The following is a 19,232-nucleotide window of genomic DNA, read 5'->3' as shown; positions in this document are numbered from 1 at the left end:
CTGCAAGGCAAGATATGGGGTGAGTGTAACTGCAGTGTGTACATATCTGTGCTATAAACCAGCAGATCTGGATGTACAGTTGGATAAATGGCTGTATATTTAGGCTGTGTCTGTGCTATAAACCAGCAGATCTGGAGGTACAGTTGGATAAATGGCTGTATATTTAGGCTGTATCTGTGCTATAAACCAGCAGATCTGGAGGTACAGTAAGATAAATGGCTGTATACTTAGGCTGCATCTGTGCTATAAAACAGCAGATCTGGAGGTACAGTTGGATAAATGGCTGTATATTTAGGCTGTATCTGTGCTATAAACCAGCAGATCTGGAGGTACAGTTGGATAAATGGCTGTATATTTAGGCTGTATCTGTGCTATAGACCAGCAGATCTGGAGATACAGTTGGATAAATGGCTGTATATTTAGGCTGCATCTGTGCTATAAACCAGCAGATCTGGAGGTACAGTTGGATAATTGGCTGTATATTTAGGCTGTATCTGTGCTATAAACCAGCAGATCTGGAGGTACAGTAAGATAAATGGCTGTATACTTAGGCTGCATCTGTGCTATAAACCAGCAGATCTGGAGGTACAGTTGGATAAATGGCTGTATATTTAGGCTGTATCTGTGCTATAAACCAGCAGATCTGGAGGTACAGTTGGATAAATGGCTGTATATTTAGCCTGTATCTGTGCTATAGACCAGCAGATCTGGAGATACAGTTGGATAAATGGCTGTATATTTAGGCTGCATCTGTGCTATAAACCAGCAGATCTGGAGGTACAGTTGGATAATTGGCTGTATATTTAGGCTGTATCTGTGCTATAAACCAGCAGATCTGGAGGTACAGTTGGATAAATAGCTGTATATTTAGGCTGCATCTGTGCTATAAACCAGCAGATCTGGAGGTACAGTTGGTTAAACAGCTGTATATTTAGGCTGCTTCTGTGCTATAAACCAGCAAGTCTGGATGTACAGTTGGATACATGGCTGTATATTTAGGCTGTATCTGTGCTATAAACCAGCAGATCTGGAGATACAGTTGGATAAATGGCTGTATATTTAGGCTGTATCTGTGCTATAAACAGAAGATCTAAATGCACAGTAGGATAAATGGCTGTATACTTAGGCTGTATCTGTGCTATAAACCAGCAGTTCTGGAGGTACAGTTGGATAAATGGCTGTATATTTAGGCTGCATCTGTGCTATAAACCAGCAGATCTGGAGGTACAGTTGGATAATTGGCTGTATATTTAGGCTGTATCTGTGCTATAAACCAGCAGATCTGGAGGTACAGTTGGATAAATGGCTGTATATTTAGGCTGTATCTGTGCTATAAACCAGCAAGTCTGGATGTACAGTTGGATACATGGCTGTATATTTAGGCTGTATCTGTGCTATAAACCAGCAGATCTGGAGGTACAGTTGAATAAATGGCTGTATATTTAGGCTGTATCTGTCCTATAAACCAGCAGATCTGGAGATACAGTTGGATAAATGGCTGTATATTAGGCTGTATCTGTGCTATAAACCAGCAGATCTGGAGGTACAGTTGGATAAATGGCTGTATATTAGGCTGTATCTGCATACCTCCCAACATTTTAAAATTAGAAATCGGGACACATGCCACACCCCTAGCCACACCCCCTAAACACCCCCAAGTCACGCCTACCATAAAGTTTTTTTGAAGATTTTTTTTTTAATATTGATGCCCTTATATTTTTTAATAAATATATCCCTCATATACCCTGCCCGTGGGTGGGGCTAACTGTAATGTAGTTATACCAGCTAATGTAGTTGCATAAATAAAATATGAAGTAAATGCACATGACAGACAGCGTTTCCCCAGTAAATGCATGAAATGAGAGACAGCGTTTCCCCACTAAATGCACATAAGAGACAGCGTTTTACCAGTAACTGCACATAATAAGAGACAGCTTTTCACCAGTAAATGCACATAATAAGAGACTGCTTTTCACCAGTAAATGCACATAATAAGAGACTGCTTTTCACCAGTAAATGCACATAATAAGAGACTGCTTTTCACCAGTAAATGCACATAATAAGAGACCGCTTTTCACCAGTAAATGCACATAATAAGAGACAGCTTTTCACCAGTAAATGCACATAATGAGAGACAGCTTTTCACCAGTAAATGCACATAATAAGAGACAGCTTTTCACCAGTAAATGCACATAATGAGAGACAGCTTTTCACCAGTAAATGCACATAATGACAAACAGCCAGTTGTCCCCAGTATATGTAGCCAGGGTTATATGTGCCCAGTATATGTAGCCAGAGGTATACGTCCCCAGTATATGTAGGCAGGGGTATATGTGCCCAGTATATGTAGCCAGAGGTATACAGTGGTGTGAAAAACTATTTGCCCCCTTCCTGATTTCTTATTCTTTTGCATGTTTGTCACACTTAAATGTTTCTGCTCATCAAAAACTGTTAACTATTAGTCAAAGATAACATAATTGAACACAAAATGCAGTTTTAAATGATGGTTTTTATTATTTAGTGAGGAAAAAAACTCAAAAGCTACATGGAGCTGTGTGAAAAAGAAATTGCCCCCTGAACCTAATAACTGGTTGGGCCACCCTTAGCAGCAATAACTGCAATCAAGCGTTTGATAACTTGCAACGAGTCTTTTACAGCGCTCTGGAGGAATTTTGGCCCACTCACCCTTGCAGAATTGTTGTAATTCAGCTTTATTTGAGGGTTTTCCAGCATGAACCACCTTTTTAAGGTCATGCCACAACATCTCAATAGGATTCAGGTCAGGACTTTGACTAGGCCTCTCCAAAGTCTTCATTTTGTTTTTCTTCAGCCATTCAGAGGTGGATTTGCTGGTGTCTTTCGGGTCATTGTCCTGCTGCAGCACCCAAGATCGCTTCAGCTTGAGTTGACGAACAGATGGCCGGACATTCTCCTTCAGGATTTTTTGGTAGACAGTAGAATTCATGGTTCCATCTATCACAGCAAGCCTTCCAGGTCCTGAAGCAGCAAAACAACCCCAGACCATCACACTACCACCACCATATGTTACTGTTGGTATGATGTTCTTTTGCTGAAATGCTGTGTTACTTCTACGCCAGATGTAACGGGACACGCACCTTCCAAAAAGTTCAACTTTTGTCTCGTCGGTCTACAAGGTATTTTCCCAAAAGTCTTGGCAATCATTGAGATGTTTTTTAGCAAAATTGAGACGAGCCTTAATGTTCTTTTTGCTTAAAAGTGGTTTGCGCCTTGGATATCTGCCATGCAGGCCGTTTTTGCCCAGTCTCTTTCTTATGGTGGAGTCGTGAACACTGACCTTAATTGAGGCAAGTGAGGCCTGCAGTTCTTTAGATGTTGTCCTGGGGTCTTTTGTGGCCTCTTGGATGAGTTTTCTCTGCGCTCTTGGGGTAATATTGGTCGGCCGGCCACTCCTGGGAAGGTTCATCACTGTTCCATGTTTATGCCATTTGTGGATAATGGTTCTCACTGTGGTTCGCTGGAGTCCCAAAACTTTAGAAATGGCTTTATAACCTTTACCAGACTGATAGATCTCAATTACAGTACTTTTGTTTTCATTTGTTCCTGAATTTCTTTGGATCTTGGCATGATGTCTAGCGTTTGAGGTGCTTTTGGTCTACTTCTCTGTGTCAGATAGCTCCTATTTAAGTGATTTCTTGAGTGAAACAGGTGTGGCAGTAATCAGGCCTGGGGGTGACTACAGAAATTGAACTCAGGTGTGATAAACCACAGTTAAAAGTTATTTTTTTTAACAAGGGGGCAATAACTTTTTCACACAGGGCCATGTAGATTTGGAGTTTTTTTTTTCACTAAATAATAAAAACCATCATTTAAAACTGCATTTTGTGTTCAATTATGTTATCTTTGACTAATAGTTAACGGTTTTTGATGAGCAGAAACATTTAAGTGTGACAAACATGCAAAAGAATAAGAAATCAGGAAGGGGGCAAATAGTTTTTCACACCACTGTATGTGCCCAGTATATGTAGGCAGGGGTATATGTGCCCAGTATATGTAGGCAGGGGTATATGTGCCCAGTATATGTAGCCAGGGGTATATGTCCCCAGTATATGTAGCCATGGGTATATGTGCCCCAGTATATTGTAGCCAGGTGTATATGTGCCCCAGTATATTGTAGCCAGGTGTATATGTGCCCCAGTATATTGTAGCCAGGTGTATATGTGCCCCAGTATATTGTAGCCAGGTGTATATGTGCCCCAGTATATTGTAGCCAGGTGTATATGTGCCCCAGTATATTGTAGCCACCAGGTGTATATGTGCCCCAGTATAGCCAGGTGTATATGTGCCCAGAATAGGTAGCCAGGTGTATATGTGCCCCAGTATATTGTAGCCAGGTGTATATGTGCCCCAGTATATTGTAGCCAGGTGTATATGTGCCCCAGTATATTGTAGCCACCAGGTGTATATGTGCCCCAGTATAGCCAGGTGTATATGTGCCCAGAATAGGTAGCCAGGTGTATATGTGCCCCAGTATATTGTAGCCAGGTGTATATGTGCCCCAGTATATTGTAGCCAGGTGTATATGTGCCCCAGTATAGCCAGCGGTATATGTGCCCAGAATAGGTAGCCAGGTGTTGTCCCGTCCCCCCCAGGAGGAGAGAGCGAGGGAACTAGAGCGGTGGAGAAGGGGGGCCATCTCCCCCCCTTCCCTCACCTTAGGGTGCTCTCGCTGTCCCCTCTGGAATGAAGTGCGGTGGCTGGCAGAGGGGCGGAACTTACCTTCCGTGTCCTCCGTCTGGTCTCGTCGCCGGCGTGGGATGATTTGCCAATACTCTGGTCTGATCCAGACCAGAGCAGCGGCTGCGGCACCAGAACTTCCTGCCGGCGCATGGAGCGACACGGAAGGTAAGTCCCGCCCGCTGCCAAACGCTGCCGCACACACAGATCGGAGGAGAGAGCGAGGGAGGGAGAGCACCCTAAGGTGAGAGAAGGGGGGGAGATGGCCCCCTTCTCCGCCGCTGCCCACCGCTTTCCCTCCACCGCGCTCCTCTTCTCCTGCTAAGGGCGGCTGTCAATACTGACAGCCGCCTGGGACTTGGGGGGCTCTTACCGGGATAGCGGGAGAGCCCCCCCAAATCGGGAGAATCCCGATGAAAACGGGACGGTTGGGGACTATGTATCTGTGCTATAAACCAGCAGATCTGGAGGTACAGTTGGATAACTGGCTGTATATTTAGGCTGTATCTGTGCTATAAACCAGCAGATCTAGAGGTACAGTTGGATGAATGGCTGTATATTTAGGGTGTATCTGTGCAATAAACAGAAGATCTGAATGCACAGTAGGATAAATGGCTGTATATTTAGGCTGTATCTGTGCTATAAACAGAAGATCTGAATGCACAGTAGGATACATGGCTGTATATTTAGGCTGTATCTCTGCTATAAACCAGCAGATCTGGGGGTACAGTTGGATAAATGGCTGTATATTTAGGCTGTATCTGTGCTATAAACAGAAGATCTGGAGGTACAGTTGGATAAATGGCTGTATATTTAGGCTGTATTTGTGCTATAAACCAGCAGATCTGGAGGTACAGTTGGATAAATGGCTGTATATTTAGGCTGTATTTGTGCTATAAACCAGCAGATCTGGAGGTACAGTTGGATAAATGGCTGTATATTTAGGCTGTATCTGTGCTATAAACAGAAGATCTGGAGGTACAGTTGGATAAATGGCTGTATATTTAGGCTGGATCTGTGCTATAAACCAGCAGATCTGGATGTACAGTTGGATAAATCTCTGTATATTTAGGCTGTATCTGTGCTATAAACAGAAGATCTGGAGGTACAGTTGGATAAATGGCTGTATATTTAGGCTGTATTTGTGCTATAAACCAGCAGATCTGGAGGTACAGTTGGATAAATGGCTGTATATTTAGGCTGTATTTGTGCTATAAACAGAAGATCTGAATGCACAGTAGGATACATGGCTGTATATTTAGGCTGTATCTGTGCTATAAACAGAAGATCTGGAGGTACAGTTGGATAAATGGCTGTATATTTAGGCTGGATCTGTGCTATAAACCAGCAGATCTGGATGTACAGTTGGATAAATGGCTGTATATTTAGGCTGTATCTGTGCTATAAACCAGCAGATCTGGATGTACAGTTGGATAAATGGCTGTATATTTAGGCTGTATGTGCTATAAACCAGCAGATCTGGAGGTACAGTTGGATAAATGGCTGTATATTTAGGCTGTATCTGTGTTATAGACCAGCTGATCTGGAGGTACAGGTGGATAAATGGCTGTATATTTAGGCTGTATCTGTGCTATAAACCAGCATATCTGGCGGTACAGTTGGATAAATGGCTGTATATTTAGGCTGTATCTGTGCTATAAACCAGCAGATTTGGAGGTACAGTTGGATAAATGGCTGTATATTTAGGCTGTATCTGTGCTATAAACCAGCAGATCTGGAGGTACAGTTGGATAAATGGCTGTATATTTAGGCTCTATCTGTGCTATAAACCAGTAGATTTGGAGGTACAGTTGGATAAATAGCTGTATATTTAGGCTGTATCTGTGCTATAAACCAGCAGATCTGGAGGTACAGTTGGATAAATGGCTGTATATTTAGGCTGTATTTGTGCTATAAACCAGCAGATCTGGAGGTACAGTTGGATAAATGGCTGTATATTTAGGTTGTATCTGTGCTATAAACAGAAGATCTGAATGCACAGTAGGATACATGGCTGTATATTTAGGCTGTATCTGTGCTATAAACCAGCAGATCTGGATGTACAGTTGGATAAATGGCTGTATATTTAGGCTGTATCTGTGCTATAAACCAGCAGATCTGGATGTACAGTTGGATAAATGGCTGTATATTTAGGCTGTATGTGCTATAAACCAGCAGATCTGGAGGTACAGTTGGATAAATGGCTGTATATTTAGGCTGTATCTGTGTTATAGACCAGCTGATCTGGAGGTACAGTTGGATAAATGGCTGTATATTTAGGCTGTATCTGTGTTATAGACCAGCTGATCTGGAGGTACAGTTGGATAAATGGCTGTATATTTAGGCTGTATCTGTGCTATAAACCAGCAGATTTGGAGGTACAGTTGGATAAATGGCTATATATTTAGGCTGTATCTGTGCTATAGACCAGCAGATCTGGAGGTACAGTTGGATAAATGGCTGTATATTTATGCTGTATCTGTGCTATAAACCAGCAGATCTGGAGGTACAGTTGGATAAATGGCTATATATTTAGGCTGTATCTGTGCTATAAACCAGCAGATCTGGAGGTACAGTGGGATAAATGGCTGTATATTTAGCCTGTATCTGTGCTATAAACCAGCAGATGTGGAGGTACAGTTGGATAAATGGCTGTGTATATATAGGCTGTATCTGTGCTATAAACCAGCAGATCTGGAGGTACAGTTGGATAAATGGCTGTATATTTAGGCTGTATCTGTGCTATAAACCAGCAGATTTGGAGGTACAGTTGGATAAATGGCTATATATTTAGGCTGTATCTGTGCTATAGACCAGCAGATCTGGAGGTACAGTTGGATAAATGGCTGTATATTTATGCTGTATCTGTGCTATAAACCAGCAGATCTGGAGGTACAGTTGGATAAATGGCTATATATTTAGGCTGTATCTGTGCTATAAACCAGCAGATTTGGAGGTACAGTTGGATAAATGGCTATATATTTAGGCTGTATCTGTGCTATAGACCAGCAGATCTGGAGGTACAGTGGGATAAATGGCTGTATATTTAGGCTGTATCTGTGCTATAAACCAGCAGATCTGGAGGTACAGTTGGATAAATGGCTGTATATTTAGCCTGTATCTGTGCTATAAACCAGCAGATCTGGAGGTACAGTTGGATAAATGGCTGTATATTTAGGCTGTATCTGTGCTATAAACCAGCAGATCTGGATGTACAGTTGGATAAATGGCTGTATATTTAGGCTGTATCTGTGCTATAAACCAGCAGATCTGGAGGTACAGTTGGATAAATGGCTGTATATTTAGCCTGTATCTGTGCTATAAACCAGCAGATCTGGAGGTACAGTTGGATAAATGGCTGTATATTTAGGCTGTATCTGTGCTATAAACCAGCAGATCTGGAGGTACAGTTGGATAAATGGCTATATATTTAGGCTGTATCTGTGCTATAAACCAGCAGATTTGGAGGTACAGTTGGATAAATGGCTGTATATTTAGGCTGTATCTGTGCTATAAACCAGCAGATCTGGAGGTACAGTTGGATAATTGGCTGTATATTTAGGCTGTATCTGTGCTATAGACCAGCAGATCTGGCTGTACAGTTGGATAAATGGCTGTATATTTAGGCTGTATCTGTGCTATAAACCAGTAGATTTGGAGGTACAGTTGGATAAATAGCTGTATATTTAGGCTGTATCTGTGCTATAAACCAGCAGATCTGGAGGTACAGTTGGATAAATGGCTGTATATTTAGGCTGTATCTGTGCTATAAACCAGCAGATCTGGAGGTACAGTTGGATAAATGGCTGTATATTTAGGCTGTATCTGTGCTATAAACCAGCAGATCTGGAGGTACAGTTGGATAAATGGCTGTATATTTAGGCTGTATCTGTGCTATAAACCAGCAGATCTGGAGGTACAGTTGGATAAATGGCTATATATTTAGGCTGTATCTGTGCTATAAACCAGCAGATTTGGAGGTACAGTTGGATAAATGGCTGTATATTTAGGCTGTATCTGTGCTATAAACCAGCAGATCTGGAGGTACAGTTGGATAATTGGCTGTATATTTAGGCTGTATCTGTGCTATAGACCAGCAGATCTGGCTGTACAGTTGGATAAATGACTGTATATTTAGGCTGTATCTGTGCTATAAACCAGCAGATCTGGAGGTACAGTTGGATAAATGGCTGTATATTAGGCTGTATCTGTGCTATAAACCAGTAGATTTGGAGGTACAGTTGGATAAATAGCTGTATATTTAGGCTGTATCTGTGCTATAAACCAGCAGATCTGGAGGTACAGTTGGATAAATGGCTGTATATTTAGGCTGTATCTGTGCTATAAACCAGCAGATCTGGTTGTACAGTTGGATAAATGGCTGTATATTTAGGCTGTATCTGTGCTATAAACCAGCAGATCTGGAGGTACAGTTGGATAAATGGTGAGTAAGCCCACATCTGCCCGCACTCAGCGTCTGACATGGACGCAGCCCATGCACACAGATCCCGGGACTTTTATTAGGTAGGATATCTGATATGGAAGGACACCACGCATTCTTGTTTGGTTGTTTCTGTCGCTGCCATGCTTTTGAATGAAACAAGTTAAGGCAGAGCTCCGCACCTCTTTTCTGCTCAGGAACAGACTCCGCCTTCTGCTCTCTGGGCTCTGACGAGGAACCGGCAGAGGTAGGAGCAGACTGGGGATCGGCTGCGGTGGGCTCGGGTGCTGAGGCAGATGCTGGGGGTCCCAGTTCAGTGACGGGACCTGAATCTGGACATCTGCTGACAGATCCGTCCGGGAACAAAACCTGAAACACAGAGGAGATGAAAAGAAAAGTCAGATAAGTTCTGTTAAAGAGACTCTGTAACATCAAAAAGATCCCCTGGGGGGTACTCACCTCGGGTGGGGGAAGCCTCCGGATCCTAATGAGGCTTCCCACGCCGTCCTCTGTCCCACGGGGGTCTTGCTGCAGCCCTCAGAACAGCCGGCGACAGACCCGACTGTCAAGTCAATATTTACCTTTGCTGGCTCCAGCGGGGGCGCTGTGGCTGCTTTCGGCTCGGAACTAGACGGAAATACCCGATCTCCGTCGGGTCCGCTCTACTGCGCAGGCGCCGGAGACTTGCGCCTGCGCAGTAGAGCAGACCCGACGACGATCGGGTATTTCCGCCTACTTTGGAGCCGACAGCCACCAGAGCGCCTGCGCAGGAGCCAGGAAGGTAAATATTTACGTCACCGCTGTACGGAGGGCTGCAGCGAGACCCCCGAGGGATGGAGGACGGCGTGGGAAGCCTCATTAGGATCCGGATGCTTCCCCCACCCGAGGTGAGTACCCCCCCAGGGGACAGTTTGATGTTACAGTTCCCCTTTAAAGGTGGAGAAAAGTCAGCGGAGACAATCATTGGTTCTTGTGTCTCCCCCGCATTATTCCTGGTTCTGTTCTGATCCCCCTGCGGTGTCCTCTGCTATCATATCAACACATTAAAACATTGCTAAAGGTGTGCAGAGCTCAGGTGTGCAAGCGTGAAAAGATCCACATTACCTCTATAGATCCATTCAGCATGAATCTAATCACAGCGCCCTCTGCTGTAATGCTGCGGGAAGTCTCAGAGATCCTCGGGGGCCGGACACCTTTGTACAGCTGGGCGTTCCTCGCCTTCACAGGATAGGTCAGTCTGATGAGCAGGGGTGGAGCTGTCGTCCCATCACCAGCAGTGTCACCTGTGGGGGAGGGGAAAGTGCTGGGGTACTAATGGTGATTTAGATGATTTTGATTGGCTTATTTCAGAATTGCCTCCAACTGGCATTAATCTGCATACGAGTCGATAAATTAGCATCTGATTGACCAACATTCTAATCTAGGATTGAAGCTACTGCTAGTCACAACAGATGTAAATCAGAGAATGGGTGATACCACTGGACAGAGATCAGCAGGGGAGGGGTTATAGCATGGTGGCGCCCCCTGCTGGTTGCAGAACCCACCTACGCAGAGCACACAGATGGGTGGATCATTATAGTTATAACAGATCTCAGGAATACCTTCCGTCTCTTCTCTCCGGAACATCAGGAGGAGCCCATTGGGGTAGGAGACATTCAGGCTCTGGAAGGCGGGGCCAGCAGAGGTGGGTTTAGGGGGAGGAGTCACAGGAGGGACAACTGGCTCCACCTGCACAAAACAAATAACTTTTTAGTGAAAATCAGTCACCAGACTACAGAAGGAACTTATGCTCTACTCTATGGTGTTATTATTATTCTTAGAAATGGTCGATAAAACACTAATAATTTCAGCTTGCATGCAGATTTATTACAAATTATATGCATCAAATTTTCACGCAAAGGAATTATTAGCATATCATTGGCCCTCTCCAGTTATTCTATCTACGCTGCAGCCAATCACAGCCTATGCAAGGAGGAGTCAGTTAAGAAGTGTTGTCATGGCGATCTGATGTTCCTGCGAATGAAGAGGGGAATCCTGCCGGTACACTTATGTGAGATCTAATACAGATTATTTTCATGTCGTATCTTCTCTTAGATTTCACAGATACTTTCTGAAGAGAACCTGTCACTTACGGTGACATCTGGCATCCTGGGCGTCTCCACCACCGATGCGGCCTGTGGGGTCTTCACTCGGGCCGCTCTGGGGGATTTCCCCCGGGGGGATTTGGGTCCCTTGGTGGGGGGAGGGGGTGCAGGCTGGGCCGGTGGAGTGGGCAGGATGCTGGGAGTGTGGGCGGAAGGGAAGGCCAGTATAGCAGCCAGCTCCGGATCTGCGTTCTCTGCGAAGACAAAACACGCAATGTGATTGGGTGATACGCCGCCATAGTGAACATAATCCAAAACAAGATGGAGTCTGTACAGCACATGTACAGTATTAATTCACACGTCAAATGTTCTGGCCCCGCCTCCACTAGCCCCACCTTTAAGGATACAATATTCAGGATTAGCACACACATTCGCAGATAAACCAAACCCCAAGCATGGAAAACTGTACAATAGGAGCGGCCAATAATAATCCTTCCTCTGGGAGTCGGCACCACTTCTGCACTAATCAGCTGCACAGGGGAGGCGGAGCCATTGCTGCTACTTTCCCACACTGAGTCACTGATAGCAGGTTAGATGTAACCTCGATAAAGACGGAGTGTCACTAAAATGGCATTTTTCACACTTCTATCCTAATAGCCTCTATTTAAAGGGATTTCCACTTTGGTAAATACAAAAAAGCCTACATAATCTTTATAATCAGCATACAAATCATTCTATAATTGACCGCCAGCTTATATTATCTGTCAACTCCAGTCTGCAAACTTGCTGGAAACCATGGCAACGGTATAGGGTTTGGTGTAAGATACTCAGAAGTCTCCTGTCTCTGTCTGCCTCTTTGGTTCAAAAGTCTGCACAAAGCTGAAGTAAAACATATTGCATCTAGTGCGTGACTAACACTAATAATAATAACAGTGATTCAGCGTTGGCCATACTTACCCGGTCCTCTGCCGGAGGCCCCGTAGTGGCTCAGAGACAGGCAGATCCCGCTCTGTAGGGTGGCGGAGAATGACCCGAACTCGCTGATGCTTCTCGTCTTGGGACTGGACTTTCCTGAGGACAGAATGTGACAGAATAACTTCATACAGTATAGCGGAGGGTCCTCTGACCCACATAATGCTGCACCAGACACATACTGTAGATGGGAGAGTCCTCATCTGCCCCCCCCACACACAACACTGCAGGGGTGTGACAATAGTCCCTGTGACGGACGCTATCTCGGGGGAGGTAATGAGCTATGGGGGCCTGGCCCTGTGTCGAGATACAGATTTAAGTGTCGTATTTGGGTCACGTGATATGCAGAGACTGGAGAGTGGCTATGTGGCGGCTACAGTAAGAGGAAGGAGGACCTGTCGCTCCACTTGCTGGAAGAAGGTAAAGTATGATGCTCGACACAGGATAGGGACCTTCACACTGAGAAAGGGGTGTCAGAAGAAGGCACAGTGCTGCGCTGCGATGTGGGGGGGAAGGGGGGCAGGAGGAGAGGGTAAGGTGGGGAGGGTTTTGAGAGGGGGGCAGCATTTTGTGGTGGGGGGGGCGCCTAGTTCAAGTCACACCCCTGCAGCACGGTCATCCTTAGGGCTGGTTCACATGGACGCTTGGCAGGCTATTACTGGGGGCCGGGACTTGTCATTAAACGCTCCCAATTCAAGTGAATAGGAAAGTTTGTACCAGGCTTTTACCGGCGTTTGTGCGAACACTGAGTTCCGATTCTGATTTTCCCTGCCGTTTGAAGTGACTCTGTCATGTAGCGTCCAGTGTCGATATACCGCCGCCTCTAGTGTTCCCTTGTGCAGACAAAAAAACGCGGGTTGTGACGGGAAGCTGCGAAAAGCTGTGGAAAGCCTAAACGTGACGCAGCTGAGACGCCGCTGGAAGGCAGGCGGACGTCCGTGTGAATCAGCCCTTGGGCTTGGAACCCACTGCAAAACGCTATCACTAATCGCAATCGCTAGCGTTTTGTATGAGCAGTTTGTAAGTGATTTCATGAGCGGTTTACGAAGTGATTTTACAAAGTGTATCAATTTGCCAGCGGTTGTGTAGCGATTAGCGATTAGCATTTTAAAGTCTGATTGGTCCGTTCAATTAATTTTAATTTTGTTACAGTGTGCAGTAACTTTAAAACGCTAGCAAAATCGTTCCCTGCAGGTTTTGATAAGCGATTACGCCAGCGATTATATACTTAACATTGAAGCGCCAACGCTCCCAAAATGCTGCATGTCCTGCGCTTGCGATTTCAGGAAGCGCAATCGCTCCAGTGGAAGTTGCCCCATCCATTAACATTAGCTGAGCGTTTTGGCAAAACGCTAGCGTTTTGAATCGCTCCAGAAATAATCACAAAACCGCTCTTGTGGGTTCCAGCCCTCACACTGTGTCCATGAAGGGGATAGATCATCCTGGAGATGTATTTGGGGGAAAGGGGTTGCCTCTAGGCTATATTTGGGGGGGGGGGGGGGGGGAGAGTTGCATTTGGGCTATATTTATTGGGAGGGGATCCCCATCACTCCAGACAGTTCTAAGGTGTACAATTTCTACATACAGCCCAGACGTCCCTCACCGCTTGGTTCTGCCTGCTCAGAGTCCTCCTGTCCATCGGGGGGCAGCGTCTTCGGGTTGACGATGTGAATCAGGAACTTGTGTCCGTCTTTTAACACTTTCACGTTCACAAAGGTGGAGCCTTGTAAGAGAAGAGAAGATGTGAGAAGTCTGAGCTCCACCATTCATTAAAGGAGCCTGGTCAAGGTCACAATACTTCTGAACGTAGTTGTTGGTTGTGGCGCATGGCTGCCTGGATCTCTGATACTCACCTAATCCCTGTGTGAAAGCCCTACAATGACATATTTCCAGCCTGGTGTGTGATGTCTTTTAGAGTCGGCCACTATGCTACTGCAAAAGGCCTTCTGGGAGGGGGTGTGTCACAGACTGCCACTCTCCCTCCCACTCTATGGTGGAGGGTGCGTGGCTGTGGGCCAAATACCCTTACTTCTGGTGTTACCTATAGAATAATGCATGGATACAGCAACCACTGCCCCTCCTCCTGCAATGTATTGTGGGATTTGATGAGAAGAGACATGGGAGGGGCCATGGCCAGACTTCCACCCCCCCTCCCCCCCAGTGTCCATAACTCCGCCTCTCTGACAAGCTTACATGAATGGATCTGATTTTACGCCATGGTTTTTGTAGTTCTGTATAAAGGTGTCCACGCATTTTTTTCAGTTAAAGAATAACAATCAATTTTTCTGATTGAAACATTTGAAAAATCTGACCAATTAGGAAAATCTGAAAAATATCACTGGATATGATGTCCGGGGTGGGGGCCCGTTGGCAGAAGAGCGCACCCCTGGGGTATGTTTCTGTGTCACATATCCGCTGTCCCCAGTGTCACCCCCACAGAATCGAGCATTATCTCACCTCTCTCGAAGTGTGTGTCCTCCACCTGGATCTGCCCCCCGTCTGTGGGATACAGGCAGTGACGGCTGCCAGAGACTTGGATCAGATTGTCCCCCATATCGTAACCGACAAACTGCAATACACACAGGAGATCAGAGGAGCGGAGATCTACTCAGCCAATGGGACAAACTGTGTCGACATCACATAATAACATGGTAAAGTACCATGAGTAGCAAAAGGTTTCTTTATAGACCATAGTATATTTTACAGACCTTGTATCATGTGCGCTACCATAAGTCACATTAAAAATAACATAACACTTTATTGCCAAAAAGCCTGAATCAGGAGTCTTTGGGCAAGGCTCCCTAATGATCCTGGTCACCAGTGGAGCTGGCGCTTTGAGTCCACCAGGAGAAAAGCGCAATATAAATGTTCAGTGTCTTGTCTCATATAACTTTACTTTCGGGTCACTTTAAAGTGAGCTTATCAAACTCAAGTCTACAAATGGGTCACCATGGCAGAGGCACCTTCATGTACGGCCACGCAGGGCAGTGCCACCATTATAATGCCCTCCTTTATAATGCCCCCTCCATTACTCTGCTCCCCCCCATTGCATTGGCCTCCATCATGATGCTCCCCTTGTTTATAGCAGTCCCATTGTTGTATCCGCCTGCAGAGTATATAGACTGTGCCGGAGGGTACGAGTGTTGTACTGTAACATGTTCCCTACACAAAATCCCCTCCGAATGTACTTCTGGCTCCTCCTCCATTCCGTGACACTGCAGTCATGTGACGTGTTACTGCAGTCACGTGATCACAGTTCCACTGATGGGAAGAGGGGGCGGCAGTGTGATTAAGTGTGAGGGGAAGACTCACTCTGGGGAACAGGTAACAATAACGCTCACCCCCGGCACCCTCAGCATGGACCGGATACTACACGAGCTGCATACAAGCTCTCAGGGAGCCGCATGTTGCCCTGCACCCCTAGAGGCACACAATGTATCCTGTACATGGCAGAGAGGAAGCTGAGGTCACATGACATACCGGGAACACCCTCTCCGGCGGGTCTGGCAGGACATTAGCGCAGTCTGGTCTGGCCTCAGGGGGTGTGGCCTCCTCCTCACTGCTCTTCTCTTTGGTGGGTTTCCTCTGGCCGCTGGGTGACCTCCTGTTCTCCGCGGAGGTGGTGCGCTCTCGGCTGGCGGCCTTCTTCTTCGGGCTTGTTTTGCGGCCCTTGGCGTTCTTCTTCTCTTGTTTGAGACGCTCCTCCTCCATCAGGCGGTCTTGCTCTATTTTCCAGGCCTGGAGTACAGAAGGCACATGGCAGTCTACGCAATGATTGCGGGTGGTCAGTGACATGTCTGGGGAGAAGGGGCAGAATCTGACACAGGATGTGAACGATTTCCCCAATCTCTACATTGGGGACGATCACAGCTCAGTAAAGAGGGCCATACATCAGGTGACTTGGTGGCCAATCGAGCAGCCGATTCAATAATTATTATCGAATTAGATATGTATGTGTGTATTTATACATTACCTGTCCTGTGACACCCGCCCGTCTTCTGAATCCAACGCTCTTTCATTAGCCCTTTATATGCCGGCAGCGTGACATCACACACGTGTCGCCGTGCAATGCACCAGCGGCGTGTTTAGGGCTAATGGAGGAGTGGCGGATTCGGAAGACGGGCGGGCGACACAGTACAGGTAATGTCAGTGGCCTAGCTAGATATTATGGGGCCCCACAGCAAAACTTTCCCGGGGCCCTCAGATGTAGGCTCTCTTGAGCACTGCCACCTGGCATACATATGAATTGGCCGCCGGGACACTTGAGCGCAGGATACAGCCGGTATGGCTTACCCTGCTGCTGCACAATTTCCCAGCGACGTTAATTATTATTCCCCCTCCAGGTCCACGTGGATAGTGGGGAATAATATAATTTGGCTTCCAGCTATTGCTGGCGGCCAAATTACAGTGTTTTAAAAGGAACTTCAGCTCCGTCTTCTGACGGCGCCGAAGTTACTCCCTGTGTGCTGCTATAGATGTAATTCCTATTACGGTCTACTGTGGCGCCGGCTGCGCCCAAATCTCCTGCGCTGTTATTACAGAGCTCGCTACCACTTGCACCTACCCTATGGATATGAGTTGATTGGGCAATTTACATTCTCACGTAACCAACACTGCAAATAGTCCATGGGCACTGAGACAATGTCAGAGTATAAATGAAAACAAGAAAGTCAGTAGTGAATAGATCAATGACCATTGGGCTCCCTCTGCTCCAGGGCCCCTTAGCATGTGCTATGGCTGCAATGGCTATTGCTACGCCCCTGGGTAATGTATAAATACACACATGTACATTTATACACTTGGGTAGGCTGACCAGATGTCCTCTTTTCCCCGGACAGGTCCTCCCAGGTTTTTGAAATGTCCTGGGTGAAGAGAGCCGAACACAGAGCGAGTCAGAAGAGCGGACTGAAGAGACAGAGAGCCGAACAGCCAACACTCAGTCCAGTGTTTTCCCCAGAGCCTATCAGCTGGGCAGTAGTGTTGTCCGGATCATGAACGATTCGGATCTTTGATCTGGATCTTTTTTGTGAGTCGAATCATCCGGATCATTCGTTCATTGTAGTGAATAGTTCATTCGATCATTCGTTCATTGTAATGAAAGATCCGAATCGTTCATGATCCAGACAGCACTACTGCCCAGCTGATAGGCTCTGGGGAAAACACTGGACTGAGTCTTGGCTGTTCGGCTCTCTGTCTCCTCAATCGGCTCATCTGACTCGCTCTGTGTTCGGCTCTCTTCACCCAGGACATTTCAAAAACCTGGGAGGACCTGTCCGGGGAAAAGAGGACATCTGGTCAGCCTACACGAGGGGAACAACGGCGAGACGGCAGACATGACGGACTCATTGATTCCGGAGAGATTTTAGCATGAAATTGATTGGGAATTGGCCAGCGGTGTATGGGTAGCCGACAGATCTCTCTCCAATGATATATTTGTCTCTTGGTTGAATCTGCCCATCATTGCTAGATGTGTGGCCAGCTTAAGAGAAGTAGACGATTTCGCCATCTCTACAAGAGAGACGATCACGGCTCAGTAAAAGACCGGACAATCTCGATTCTAAACAGGATAATAAACCCCAGAACTGCTGAACGTCTATCTACCCACTTTCAGGGAGTCCTCCCGGATGAAGGGGTTCTTGGCTGGATCCGGGGTCGCTGCTTCCTCTGTGTGACTCCCCGGCCGGGATCTGCTGCCTCTGGGACCTGCAAAACCGGGGAAAATATGGCATGAATTATTAATTCTCTGGCCAGAGTCATTCCGTAGTCAAACACAGCTCCAAACAACGATGTGCTAGCTAACAACATGTCACAAAACCGCAGCCAGAGTCCAGGTTATGGCTGCTCAGTGTTCTGCCAGGACCAGGTATACAGGCTGTCATAGATATAATATAATATATAGGCTGACACATAACATAATCTGACCTCTAGGCACAGGGACTCTTTACGTGCGACTGCAGACTGTCATTATCGATAATCTGCCTGTTGAATCACTGCCACTTTAAGGCATCCTGTATGTACATGTTAATTGTAATTGATTATGTTTTGTTATCCTGTGTTTCTCCATTTGAAGCCCTGTACTTGCCAAACCCAATTATGGGCACAACCCAGTCCTGCTTGGTGAATAAACATATTCTGATATATGGGCTAACACACATATAGCATGGCATGCAGGCCCGGATTTACCTCAGAGGAGCCTATAGGCACAGATGTCCTGGCACCTTAGACTGCGCCCTCCATAACCCTACAAACCCCCACCAAACTGCACCACAAGTGTGCTGGCTGTCCCAGCTGTCACCTCTCCCTTACTTCCCTTGCCTGTCATAGGTAGCTACAGGTGCCCCTTAATACTGAGTGTACCTCTGGCTACCGAATACTAAATAACTAGAGATGCCCTGACTGAAGGGAGATCTGGTCAGTGGAATGCTGATAGCATTTAGGGTTGCCAGGTCGGCTGATGGAGAAAACCGGACAGGGGGTGGAGTTAGGGGCGAAGTCAGAAGCGCACTTTTATGTAGAGTGGGGCTAAGCAATGGGCTTTTTAAAAAATGTTTTTTACAGTATTTATATCGCACTGACATCTTCTGCAGCACATTACAGAGTACATAGCCATGTCACTAACTGTCCTCACCAGTACATGCACATAAGAGACCACTTTTCACCAGTAAATGCACATAATAAGAGACCGCTTTTCACCAGTAAATGCACAAGCATTACACGTAGCAACGTCGGGAAGCGCGGGCTCGGGGGCGGTACTTAAGCTGGCGTAACTTACGCCGCGTAAGCTGGCTGGCTGTGCCTTTGACTGACAGCCAGGCAGCGAATCAGCGGTCGCGCAGCGCTGGCGGACGGGTGGCGGGCCTGTTACCCAAAACGGGCTACACTGACTTCATAATCAAACTGTATTTCAATTGCTGTAATCGTGTTGAGAGACAGCAGTAACATAAGGTTTGACAAGCATGATGTGTGACAGCGTGCTGCTTCTATACAACACCCCCCGAGCTTTGTGTCCCCATCTCTCA

General features: G+C 46.2%; 1 protein-coding gene across 1 annotated transcript in view; it reads right to left on the bottom strand.

Moving 5' to 3' along the window:
• SPAG17 (sperm associated antigen 17) overlaps window positions 1-19,232 on the bottom strand; it is a 311,336-nt gene that overhangs the window by 66,711 nt on the left and 225,393 nt on the right. Inside the window, exons 19-27 of the mRNA XM_068270990.1 lie at window positions 17,819-17,916; window positions 15,694-15,951; window positions 14,671-14,782; window positions 13,817-13,936; window positions 12,199-12,312; window positions 11,290-11,495; window positions 10,759-10,885; window positions 10,262-10,440; window positions 9,340-9,526 (exon numbers count right to left, since the gene is read on the bottom strand). Of these exons, the coding sequence (XP_068127091.1) occupies window positions 9,340-9,526; window positions 10,262-10,440; window positions 10,759-10,885; window positions 11,290-11,495; window positions 12,199-12,312; window positions 13,817-13,936; window positions 14,671-14,782; window positions 15,694-15,951; window positions 17,819-17,916 (1,401 nt within the window). The remainder of the gene's footprint in view (window positions 1-9,339; window positions 9,527-10,261; window positions 10,441-10,758; window positions 10,886-11,289; window positions 11,496-12,198; window positions 12,313-13,816; window positions 13,937-14,670; window positions 14,783-15,693; window positions 15,952-17,818; window positions 17,917-19,232) is intronic.

This window comes from Hyperolius riggenbachi, chromosome 2, assembly GCF_040937935.1.
Source record: "Hyperolius riggenbachi isolate aHypRig1 chromosome 2, aHypRig1.pri, whole genome shotgun sequence".
In the NCBI taxonomy this organism is placed as follows: Eukaryota; Metazoa; Chordata; class Amphibia; order Anura; family Hyperoliidae; genus Hyperolius; species Hyperolius riggenbachi.
This window is presented reverse-complemented; position numbering and strand designations above follow the sequence as displayed.